The 13,235-nt window shown below is 44.0% G+C and overlaps 1 protein-coding gene across 3 annotated transcripts in view; it reads left to right on the top strand.

Moving 5' to 3' along the window:
• The window catches only part of SPHKAP (SPHK1 interactor, AKAP domain containing), a 77,559-nt gene that overhangs the window by 15,235 nt on the left and 49,089 nt on the right, over positions 1 to 13,235 (top strand). For all 3 annotated transcript variants that reach the window (XM_088669089.1, XM_035133407.3, XM_060274525.2), the window contains exon 2: positions 7,578 to 7,680. In XM_088669089.1, the coding sequence (XP_088525215.1) occupies positions 7,578 to 7,680 (103 nt within the window). The remainder of the gene's footprint in view (positions 1 to 7,577; positions 7,681 to 13,235) is intronic.

The following is a 13,235-nucleotide window of genomic DNA, read 5'->3' as shown; positions in this document are numbered from 1 at the left end:
ACTGGGTTGACAGTTATGGTAATGTTAGCAGCTGAAATGCAGAATAGGAGCTTTCATTATGGTCAACTATGAGGAAACCATTTTGAGCAGCCTTAGCCAACCTGGTACCCTCCAGATATTTTGTACCACAACTCCCATCGGCCTCGGCCAGTTTTGTAATCACATGCATCTGATGGGAACCAGGTTGGCGAAAGCTGATTTAGAACATTTTGTCCAGAAACTGCTCAAAGGGCCAACAAACTGCACATACACAGCTTCAAGTCAATTCTTATTAAGAGAAGATTGACTCCACAGAGTGGTGATGTACGGAGGTTGTCTTAAAAATGGTTTCTCAGCTTGCATGAACAAGTCACATTGGGTGCATATTGAGAGTTGTTTGTCGAAAGAAAGGAACGCTTCCATTGCTCACACAATTAGTCACAGCACTAAGAGCAGCAGGATACTTACTTATCCTCAAGGCTAGAGAGCCTAGATAGCATCACATTTTTCCAGCGGTGTTAAAGGAACAAGGATACAGATTGCTTAATAGGAAAGTGGATTCTTTGTCAGCAAGGGAAGCTGGGACTTGGAGACTTTGCGCATCATAATAAGGGCATGTGATAATAATTCCAGTGATTTGTCCTAAATGCTCAAAATACATCATATATGTACATGTTGCCTCAACTGGTCTTACAACAAGCTTGTGAATAACCTTCCTAAATCCAACCAGTGATTTCACAAGCATTGGAACTTGACCTGGGAACATCCTCTTGTTACCTGTGAGGTTACATTAACTTGTGGCTGACTGTACACCAGCAGTGAATAAAAAATGTTTTGTTTGGGGGTAGCCAATAAATAATATGATGCCACAATGTTTCCCTCAGGCCTTGTGGTGGGCACACACACCCCATGTGCAGATTGCAGGACTTGAGCCTAGGCATATTAACTCTCTCCCCCCCCCCCATGTGTCATGCTCTCATTTCTGTTCAGCTCCCCTATGGCTGCTATTGTTAAAAAAAAAAGAACACATTTAATGCATTCACGAATTTAACCCTGGGAGTGTTTTGGCCCTCGGGCTCCTTATTTTCTCACTTTCTCCAGCTGTTAAAATGGATACTAACTTTTTAGAGAGATGGCTTTTACACAAAATTGTTTCTTACATTTAAAAAATTGCAGTCTGGATATGTTCCCTTGTTGTCAGAACAGTGCGGGAACATTTGACTGACTACAGCTTGCGCTCCAACACTCTTGCCGTTGCTGCCAAGGGGAAGGGCAATAGTAGAGGATCTGCTTTGAATGCAGAAGGTCCCAGGCTCCCAGTACGTTTCCGAGCACAATTCAAAGTGTTGGTGCTGACCTTTAAAGCCCTATATACGGCCTCTGTCCTGTATACCTGAAGGAGCGTCTCCACCCCCATCGTTTAGCCTGGACACTGAGATGCAGCGCCGAGGGCCTTCTGGCGGTTCCCTCACTGCGAGAAGCAAAGCTACAGGGAACCAGGCAGAGGGCCTTTTCGGTAGTGGCGCCCGCCCTGTGGAACGCCCTCCCATTGGAGGTCAAGGAGATAAACAACTACCTGACATTTAGAAAACACCTAAAGGCAGCCCTGTTTAGGGAATCTGTGATATTTTAATGTATATTGGTATTTGCTGGAAGCTGCCCAGAGTGGTGGAGGAAACCCAGCCAGATGGGCGGGGTATAAATAATAAATAAGAATAAGAATAATCCCCAGTGTCTCCAGTTAGGGCTGAGAAAGAACCCTGTCCGAAACCTTGGAGAACCTCTGCTATTCAGTGCGCAGATAATACTGAGACTGATGGACCAACGGTCTAACTCAGTATAAGGCTGCTTCCTTTGTTCTTAATGGAAGAGCTGTGTTTGTGTGCACATGAGACTGCATTATCAGATCAAGGTGCCAGGCCTTGGAAACTGGCTCATGGTCACTATTGCAGTTGTTCATTTGTTTTTACCCAAGCTTGTGCCATGTTCGGTTGCAGTCCAGTCCAGCATTGGATGTTCATACAGAGAGCCTGCCAGTCACAAAGAAGAAAAATGTGGATGCATGAAGAGGAGAGTCAAAATCCTGCACTTCTAATTCCTTCAGAGACCAAAGATAGCAACGCTACTTCGCTTTCAGAGGGTCTTACCTTTTTTATCAAACAACTCGTTTGGCCCATATCTTATCATATTATCTGCTGTACTTCTGGCCAAGTGGAAGACGTATCTGGGTTTAGAAGTTATATAGCCATGCGCTTCAGCAGTGCAAGATATATCTCATTCTCCAGTGACCCTGAAAACAAGAGATTTAAATGTCACTCTGATCTTCAGGCTGAGATGTGGCCTGCTTCTTTCAGTGTCACTCAGAAAATACACTGACATTTTAGGTTTTCTGCTATCATACTGCTCTATCACTTCATATTAATGCAAACTTTTGTCCTTTTTTCTTTTCTTGACTTGCCGTTAAATGAATTAATTTGTTATTTAAATCTATGGTAGAAATTATCTGAGCCAGAGGTTGCCAGCCTTTTTGGGCCTATGGACACAAACCCAAGAAGCTATCTGTTGGCTATTTCAATGAGAGAAGGGGTAGGAAAGGGTAGCCCATGGGCTCTGAGGAAGGCCTTTGTTGGGAATACAGTATGTGGGCCTCGTTTGCAACCCCTGTGCATATACATGATGACTGCCTGGCAAGATACCTTTAAATGTAATATAATGCATGTTTTGTTTCTTCATACATGCCTCTTTTCGGTTACCGTAGTTTGTAGCAGTGCTTTTTTCTGGGGGGACACTGAGGTACGCATACCCCTAAACATTTTGTGAATCTAAGTTTGGCCTCATTGAGAGGTAGTATTTCAATATGAATAGGAAAATGAGTGTACCCCTAAACATTTTTAAGGAAAAAAAGCACTGGTTTGTAGAATAAGTATAGTATTAAACTATAAGCAGCAGCAGGGGACGCAGGTGGCGCTGTGGGTTAAACCACAGAGCCTAGGGCTTGCCGATCAGAAGGTCGGCTGTTCAAATCCCCGCAACAGGGTGAGCTCCCATTGCTCAGTCCCAGCTCCTGCCAACCTAGCAGTTCGAAAGCATGTCAAAGTGCAAGTAGATAAATAGGTACCGCTACAGCGGGAAGGTAAATGGCATTTCCGTGTGCTGCTCTGGTTCGCCAGAAGCGGCTTTGTCATGCTGGCCACATGACCTGGAAGCTGTATGCCGGCTCCCTCAGCCAATAACGCAAGATGAGCGCCGCAACCCCAGAGTCGTCCACGACTGGACCTAATGGTCAGGGGTCCCTTTACCTTTACCTATAAGCAGCAGCAACAGCACATCTGTTCCTTGGTTGTCTCTGCATCAGTCCTATGGATTGACACAAGCAGCAGTGGCACAAGCCCTCAGTTCCACTAAAAAGTTTGATCCCGATCTTAGAGAGATAAGGAAGACATTTATTCCAATCTTGGTAGCTTTCGTGAGTCAGGAGTGTCTGTAGTGTACAAATAGTGTATGCTCTTAACTGCCCATTTCAAAAGGGTACCTGTCCAGTTCATATACTTTTCAGAAGTATATTAAAGGGAGGATCTGTCCTGTTGCAAGGGGATGCTGCCCCTTTAAACCAGTATTAAACTACTTAGGAGTTGCTGTGTCAGACCCAAAATCCACATAACACCTCTTAATTTTTATCCTGTTCTGTTCTGTTCTATGCTGCTTCATTACCAAAGTCTCTAAATTGTAAACTGTAAGCCAGGGCTTAATGTGGAATAGCAGCATTCTGGTTTGCACTTCTCATTTGTTTCCACCAGCTCTTCCCTGTGAGGAAATAAAACAGAGCGGTGGATTGTGTGTGAACCAGCACTCGGTGTTTTTCTCCCCTGTTTCTCTCCTAGCAGACCATGGACAGAAGCCAAGATTTATTCCGGGATTACAGATCATGGTTTCTCTGAAGGGAACAAACCATACGCACCTGTTCACAAGTAATGCTAAGTTAGTTCTCTGGGCTTCCCTCCCCCCTCTTGGTCTGACATGGAGCTGAGAGGGTTGGGTGCAAATCATTAACAGCAAGCCATGATATATTTTAAGCCATGGTTTACTGTTACTGTTACTGGGCCTCAGCAGGCCATTTTATAGGATTGAATTGAATATGTATGTGTTTGAAATAATGGTAGAAAAATTCAGGGTACTAAAGAACAGATAAACATATTTTTTGTGGTGACTTGTATTGTTGGAGCGTGTTTGTTCCTTGATTATGGTCAAACCAATTCATGGTATTTATCATCTTTCCTCATAGAAAAGCAATTCATAACTTTTAAAAAAAAGCTGTATCGGTTTATATTTAAGTGTCTGTATGAACACATGCATTTGTGTCAAGGTAAAAAATGAGCAAGTAGCTGTAATGTTGGCAACTGTGACATTGAAATTCAGCATATTGGACTGTGATAAGAAATGTGAAACATTTCTCACAGCCTAAAGACAGAAAGTGTTGTGACTACCACCCAGTCTTAAAGGCCAAACTGGACATTACGGGGGCAGTTCCATATGTTTACCTATGGAACTGTTCCAGTCACGTAAAAGGTGTGATAGTTCAGTTTTTAAACAAAAAGGCGTGTGCAGGTGAGGAGTACAGAACTATCCTTCCCCTTTTACCCCTTTTTAAAGTGTTTTAAGGCCATTTCCAGAATCTTAAGTTCAGCTGAGGAGAAAAGCACTTGGCAGAGAAGTTGTGGGGAAGAGAGCTGCAGGTGGTGGAACCATTCTGAACTTGTCCACATGCCCCTTTTTTATTTTAAAACTGGATCTCATTCTCTTTCCTATGTGTGGCTGAGTTCCATATTTAAACACAAGGAACTGCTGCTATGCCGTCAAGTCACACCCACACCATATGCTTAAAGCACCCCTTTCACATTCATGGCTACCCCGCAAAGAATCCTGGGAGCTGTAGTTTGTTAAGCATGCTGATGGTTGTTAGGAGACCTCTTGCAAAACTACAATTCCCTTTACTCTTAGCAAATACAGTTCCCAGGATTCTTTGGGGGAAGCAATGACTGTCAAAGTGGTGTAAGGATGGTTTAAATGTGTGCTGTGGACGTAGCCCTTGTTTGGCTGGGGAGGGGGGAGTTGTCGTTTCCCCCCATTCCTGATTTCTTCCAAAAAATGAACCAACTATCATAGTACAGTAGTGAGTGTCACGGTCCGGTCGGTGGGCGGTTGAAGCCCTGGTTGAGGACATCAGGACCAGAGGCAAGATGGTGGTGTAGAAGCAGGAGCAGGTGCAGGGCTGAGGGTCCAGCAGTGGGCAGTCACAGGGTCAAGGAGCAAGGCAGAGGCGAAGGTCTGGGAGTCAAGGAGCAAGATGTCGGCAAGGCAAAGGTCCAAGGGTCGAGGATCAAGGCGTTGGCAAGGCAGAGGTCCAAGGGTCGAGGATCAAGGCGTCGGCAAGGCGAGGGTCCAAGGAGCAAGAGGCCAGAGGCAACCAGGCAGGGATAGCGTTGCTGTGGCAAAGAGCTGAAGGGAAATGCTGAGATTTTATCCCTCCCAGCTCCTGCCACCAGGTGCAGTGAGGTATCAAGTGGCCTCACCTGGGTGGTCACTCCTTGCCTCTCCAGCACAAGCTGAGGCAGGCCTCAGTCCTGCAAAGCACTACAGGCCCCAGAGCCTGACTCCTGCCCATACTCCTGACAGTGAGTTTCACTTTTGCCAGCCATTGCAAGTAAGGATTTGGAGACTCTGTTGAAACATGGTGCCAGAGATGAGTCAGAGCAACTGAGAATAGCTCAGCCACCCATGAAAAGCTCAGCATCATTATAAAATAAGTCAGAGAAAACAAATGAATGACTAAGATGAAAAGCATTGGCAAGCAAGACATTTTGCTGCCCAAGGCAGAGTAGTAAATGGTGGCCCTTCCCTGCCCACCTTCACTCAAGGCCAACCAGATTCTTTTGGCGCCTGAAGCAGAAAATCCTACAACCGCCTCTCCTGCTTTCTGGCAAGTAAAAATGCAGTTACGATAAATAACGGCACCACCAGCAGTTTTCTGCCCCTCCGTGATACCAAAATCAGCAGTCTTAAGTGGCAGCCTCACTCTGCCTGATGGTTGGTCCAACCCGGTAAGATGATATGCAAGGGAGTTCAGTGGAACAGATGATCAAAGGCCTGCAGACAGAATACATTGCAGTGTTTGAGGAAAATTAATGAAGGGGCATAATAAGAGCAAAAGGAGAGCTCCGCTGGATCCAGCATTATGTTCTCACAATGGCCAATTGGATGCCTAGAGGAAGCTCACAAGCATGGCAGGAACACAGGAGCACTCCTCCCCGTTTGCTCCCCAGTGTATCAGTATACAAAGGCATACTGCATCTGATACCAGAATTAATATACAGCCATCAAGGCCATTGATATAACCTTACCCTCCATGAATCTGGCTAATGCCCTTTTAAAACTATTGAAGTTGGGGTAGTGGATTCCATAATTTAACTATGTACAGTGTGAGGAAGCAATTCCAAAGAACTTGGCTGACTGGTCTGAAGTTCTAGTGCTATGGGAGCTGTAGGGGAGAAAAAAAAATCTGCTCCTTAGTTCCCCTCTTCCCCACACCCCATGTAAACTTGCTCTCCAAATACTCCAAAGGCAAGGAGGCAGAGCATCCCAAAGCAATGAAAAAGCAAAGAATGTGGGCAGAGCCCTCTGCAGGTTCATCGTGGATGTCGTGTGACCATTATGTAGCAACCGTTAGTGTATGATGAAAGTGCCACCCACGGCGCCAAATCAGTGGAGTGGATTTGATGAGGGCAATGATTTATAGCTTTGTTTCGTGGGCTGCCATCATGAGTTGCTAATCCATCAGTAGTAACATTTTATGACTGGCGGCAGCTCTGCATGACAAACTGCGCCTGAGGATGATAGCTCTGGACTGTCCTCTATGTCTGCAAATTCTGGATTTCACACTTGCAACACTGTGTACTGCACCACCACACCACATTAACCATGATGATGAAGAAAGCCTGCTTGGGCTCTCTAGTCCAGTCATCCCCATTGTACTTTTTGTTGTTGTTTTGTCTCTGAATAGCTGTACAGTAATTTGTCTTTTTTTCCTGGGTGTTAATCGGGGGACTTGGATGAGGCATAGCAGGTTTTGCCAACCTGGTGCCCTCAGATGTTTTGGGACTATGAGCCAGTAGAGCTAGCTGGCTGGAGCTTGATTGGAACATTAATCCAAAATATACAGTATACCAGGTTGGCAAAAGCACAGCAGGAAGTTTGTTTGTTTTTACCTTGGAATCTGTCAAGCTGAGTGAATGCTGCCATTGCATATCAGTTGCGTCTCTGGAACTGTACTTGAGGAGGAAGAGAACACTTAATTGTATTGTTGAAGCCGGACAGATGCTGTTATGTCCAGCTAAGGTCTTTATTCTCAGTTTTTAAATGGCATCAGGGAGTTATTTTAGAGCATACTTCCAAAAGCAGCAAAATGAGCCAGTCAATAGACTTGCGCTGCCAACCTAGAAAACAGCAGGGATTGAAGTGATCTGTGTTGGGAAGGACTTAAAAATGAAGCCGTATTTGATTTGTTTATGCCAATGAGTCACTAAATGATTTTCTCTCTTCAGCAACTTTGAATCCCCACTGATGTATGAAGTTTCAGAGCACCAGAGCAGTGGCACAGATAGTTCAGGAAGCAGTCTTGGAAGCTCGGTCACAGCATGTAAGAAGGTAACTTGCATTATTATTAATCAGATTGCATTATTAAAATAAACTTTGCATTATTAAAATAAGCTTGCGTTATTCTTAACCAGCAGGTTGACTGTACTGCTGAGCTGTTGTCTCAATAGTGATTGAAGCCCAAGCTGTACGGTAAATAAAAAATATGAAATGGAAAAATCAGCATGAACATCTGGATATGGGCAAAAAAAAAAATGCATTGGCTGGATATGCCAAAAATGTTTGGTGTCTTGTGTTTATGGACAACCTGATCTTGCTGTGCTCCTTTCACTGTAGAGACAAACTGCGGCTTGGGCCAATGAAACTCTCAAGGGCAAATGGTTCTAGGAAAGTGAACACAGATGCTCCACCACTGGAGTTTCTGTGACTGGGCGTGGACAGAAAGGGTAGACTTGAGTCCTAGCACTTGATTGAGGGGATGAGTTGCCCACTCCATGTATGTCTGGGACCTCTGAGCTGAATCATATGTATCATCAGCTTGATTGGAATGGGTCAGGCATTAAGTGTACTTACCAGTGATAATATTACATTCTATTTTCAGTTAGCTGAAGTAAATAAGATGGAAATTGATTTCCTGCGGATATCCTTCTTAGAAAAAAAAACTTGCTAAGTGGGAAAAGCTCCAAATGTAATTAAGATTTAAGATTACGACAGGCAATTGAGCTAATATCTCAACTTGTACTCCACATTTCGAGTTCAGAAAATAAAAGGAAAAGGAAGCAAGGCCAAATGGACACGTGGCAAACTATGGGCGAGCTCTATAGCATATGGGGAGAGATGTTGGGCTCCTTGCACCAGGGCCGGCCCTACGGCCAGGCTGGATGGCGCAGGGCACCACGGTGCTGGCCCGCCAGGAGGGCGCCGCGAGCTGCGCCTGCCCACTGGCCCGCTGGTCCGCCGCGCAGCTGCGCCCACGGCAACCGCGCTGTGCCTGCCCGCCCGCTGTGCAGCAGCGCCTGTGGCAGCCGTGCTGTGCCCACCCGCCCACCACGCTGGGAAACAGGGCGGCAGGGCGCCGGAGGGGTCCGGCGCACCACGGCGCCAGGGGCACTTAAGACGGCCCTGCCTTGCACCATCACTTCCCATTACATGTGAAGGAGCACGCATACCACATACAGTATTTGCTTTATTTGAGTCAGGCAATGGATGAAGCATTTTATTTATAATTTTGTTTTCTTATATTCCACCTTCCTTCCATCCATTGTGAAACCTAAGACAGTGTAGATGTGGTACTCAGGTAAGTCTTCAGTCTGGACACTGACCGGACTCGGGCCTTCCTAGCTTCATCAAGGTGGTGGTGGCTTCCTATGCCTTCATGTCATGCGCTGGACTCATGTTGCTCACATCCAGGTACAACCAGACAAGCTCAGTGGAGGGCAGAATCTTTCTCTCATTTGGCAGCTTCTTTTAAGACAGCTCAGCTGAGAGCTATAATGGTGCCTAAGTGAATCCTCACAGTGGATTCAGTTTATGAGTCATATCTGCCGCTAGCTTTGCTTGAGACTGAGAATTCTATTCCAAAAAAAGAAGAAAAAGTAGTTTGATATTGGTCTGCACTGCTTTGTTAGCTATCTACAATTTGTCAGATATCTAGAACAGGATTTCTGCGGACCCATCCACATCTCTGAGGGCTTTAGTTTCATTCTGACATTATGAAGCCATTCTTAAGCTCTCCTGCCTGCTAAGGTGAGCTGGCTGGCTGATCAGAGAATGGCCTATTCCGGGGTTTCACTCTACTTACAGAATGCTATTCCTATTTCAGTTTGTGGTGACCAGTGTTAGAAGTGATGTGAAAACTTTTCTATAGGACAAGCTATATTGGTAGCTAAATGTGACCTCCAGGTCCCCAATACTAGACCTTACCTGTAGATAGTTGCATTCATGTAGGTTTTCTAAATTTCAGTGCTAAAGATGTTGGCATCTTAGAGTTCTTCAGTCTCGATTGAATTTTTTTTTCGAGCTTTTGAACATTTTAACGAGCTTTGAGTCTGTTTTCTGCTTTTGCTTTTGCAGTTCTGTAACATTCCAAAGTGAGACATGGACAGCATTGTAGGGAATTTGACTACAGTAATACCTCGGGTTACGAACACGATCCGTTCCGGATCGCAGTTCGTAACCCGAAAAGTTCGTAACCCGAACGCAACCCGAAGTGCCATTTTGTGCATGCGCAAAGCGCTATTTTTGCGATTTTCACGCTTTGCGCATGCGCAGACCGCCCGCGCGCCGCTTCTGCGCATGCGCGCGGGGTGAAAACACTTCCGGGTTTGCGCAGTTAGTAACCTGAATTGTTCACAAACCGAGGTGGTCGTAACCCGAGGTACGACTGTAGGTGAGTCTTGGGACCCCTTCTGAATCTACAGTTCTATGATTCAATGCTCTGGGATGCTCCCACACTGGGAGCACATACATTTCCTTATGAGGGAGATCCCCAAGCTCATTTTCTGTATTTTACAGGCAAAGCATGGAAACAGCAAAATGTGGGCAACTTTGACCCCTATTTCAGTGTGGGAGACCCTCTCTGTTTTTACTGCAGCCTCTTGACAGCTCATTTAATATTCTATGTAACCAAAAATAAATATTCCATTCCACATAAATATGATTCACCTGTATTTTGACAATAGCAGGAATTGATGTAAATTGAAAGGGTTATTATAAGATGTGTTAACATGGGAAATGTCTCTGAGTCCTCATCATAAGCCATTACAGCCCATCAGCTTCTCTCCACACATTTTATTAATTTAATGGATTTCTTTCTCTCTCTTTTTTAAAAAGTAGATTTATCATTTGCAATGGACTGCCACTGGCAGAGAATAAATTACACATCCCATCCAAGGTGCCAAAGATCAGTTCACTGTCCCCATTTCAAAAAATGCTTTCAAAAAGAACAAGCCACCAAACTCTCATCTTGTTTTGCCTGTTTTATGCTCATCTCTTTTTGATGAGCTTTAATTAACTATAGCAATTAAGACTTCCAGGCAAAAGCATGTTGCCATCTCCTGTGTGGAGCAGAGCTCCATTACATACTAAAGCTGCAATTCTATACTGATTTACCTGGGAGTAAGCCCATTGAATTCAGTGGGACTTACTCCCAATAGACATGTGTAGGATTCATCTGTAATATTAGTCACTTAGAGAAAGATGAGGTTATACTGAATTTATGGGCTGCTTCCCCCCCACCCACTGGATAATGGTGACAGTTCAGTCTAGACGGAAGTGGCAAAGGGTTTTTGTTTGTTTTGGCGAAAGATCCCAACTTCTCATGGTAGGGCTTGAGAGAGGCCCCATGTCTGAAGCCCTGGAAAGCCACTGCCTATTGGTGTAGAGAACAATTCTGAGCCAGGTGGACCAGTGGTCTGCCTTGGTATAGGACAGCTTCCTGTGTTGTACTTAACCTGAAAGTGAGCCCCATTAAACTGAATGGGACTTAATTCCTGAGTAGACGTGCACAAGAATTGTGCTTGCTTTCTGGAGACAGGAGGAGGCCTGCCAAAAATATGTATGTTTCACCAGCTCGTATTCTTCATATATATATATATATATATATATATATATATATATATATATATATATATATATATGCGTCCTCAGGAGGTGGTAGGGGTCTATTATTCAGAGGGATGCCTTTTCCTTCATATATATATATTGATCTTCCTTCCATATATTACAAAATTAAGAAAATACAAACATATATAAAAAAGAAAAAATAGATACAGAATAAAGAAAAGAAAATGAAAATACGAATGTATCAATCTATACATCCACTCTGTTTTTCATTCATTGTACTATACTTTCATTTGAATATGAATATTTGCAAAAAATATTCGCAAACAATAAAGAAAAACCCCTATCAGCCCTTCACCCCCTCCACCCTGTGGTGACTTCCAGCCTTTTCTCTATTTCGGTTTCTGTGTCAAAATTCCCTTGTATACCTGTTTACATATTTCCTTTCATTTTTGTTTACTTTGCTTGAGCCCTTCACCTTTCTGCTAAGAGATCAGCGTTTTCCACAAAATTTGCCATATATTCGTATTCTCCTGACATTCTCCTCCATCCCTAAAGAGTCAGGTCATTTTGTTCAGTCTTAGCCAGGTGTGGGTATCCTGAAGGCAATAAAGTACTGAGACATGGTGGGAAGGGAACTTGATTCCTCCCTACTCCGCTTCACCTTAGATAACCTCAGTGCAATCTAATTGCCATTCCTTAAATATCCTTGAATCCTCATGGAACAGTTCCACCTGGGAGTTACCTGCATATTACCGGCGGCAAGAATAATCTATCATTAGGTTGCCTAGGGTGGCTTTTGACATGATATGAAATGATGGGGGCTGGCTGTGCCAATCACTTTCACATACTCTCTCTACCTTGGTGTCGAATGTAAGGCAGCTCTTAGATTTAAGTCGCCTGGAATTAATATTCTTAAACAAGCCCCTCTAACTTGCTTCTGGATCAGGCCGGTGGCAGTCGCCATCAGGAATTCACCCATCCCTGTAGCACCAAGGAACAGTCTCAAAGCAACAGGACAGCAATCCCTTCCCATTCCTATTGCATGTTTAAAAACTGAATATTTCACATACTTTGTCCCAAAATCTGATGTCTTGTGATCGAGTATGAATATATATATTTAAAGGGAGATATTCAACTATGCTTTAATCACAGCAGGCATACTGAAATTAAAGCCGCGTTCATGAATTTCAGTGGGTCTACTCTGAGTAAAGCTTAGTTGGCTATCATGAAAATCCTTATGATTTTATGATTTTATGTAAATGGCATTGTGCAGATTGTGGGGAAATACGTCTATTTTTCAATAGGATTCCAATGTACCAGGTAAAGACTGTGTATGCATATTAGCATATTTTGCAAATAAAAAAAGTTGCCAAGAGCCAATTCAAGGAGCAAATCCCATCATTCTTGCATCATAAACTGCTTTATTATAATGAAGTCAAACGACTCAGCTCTCCTACGCAAACAGGTAACAAATAGCCTCATCTTATTTCCATTACCATGATTGGATGAATAGCTGACCGTTTATCTTCCGGCACTTACTCTATGTTGATTGCCTATTTTAAACAGGCATTCATTTACATGAATTAACACATGTAGGTCCATGCAAATTGCTGCTTCCCCGAAATTAAGCTGAAAACATTGCTCAGTACAGACACTTGGAGGGAGATAATGAATAGCATTATGAAGTGTTTTTCAGTAAGTGTTCCTGCTGTGGCTGTTACTCCTTTAGTTAAATCAAGATGAGAGAACCTGTAGCCTTCCAGATGTTGTTGAGCTACAGCTCCCATAATTCCTGATCATTGGCCATGTTGGCTGGCATTGATAGGTCCAACAACATCTGGGGGGCCACGGATTTCCCACTCCACACCATAGGACCATATGTACTCCTATGCATAGCTGCCAAGTTTTCCCTTTTCTCGCGAGGAAGCCTATTCAGCATAAAGGAATTTCCCTTTAAAAAAGGGAGAACTTGACAGCTATGCTCCTATGTGAAAAGGCAGGCTTCCCCCCCCCCCATGGGTGGGGGAATGTTATTTCTAGTG

The sequence above is a fragment of the Zootoca vivipara genome, chromosome 5 (genome assembly GCF_965207765.1).
Source record: "Zootoca vivipara chromosome 5, rZooViv2.hap1.1, whole genome shotgun sequence".
NCBI lineage: Eukaryota > Metazoa > Chordata > Lepidosauria > Squamata > Lacertidae > Zootoca > Zootoca vivipara.
This window is presented reverse-complemented; position numbering and strand designations above follow the sequence as displayed.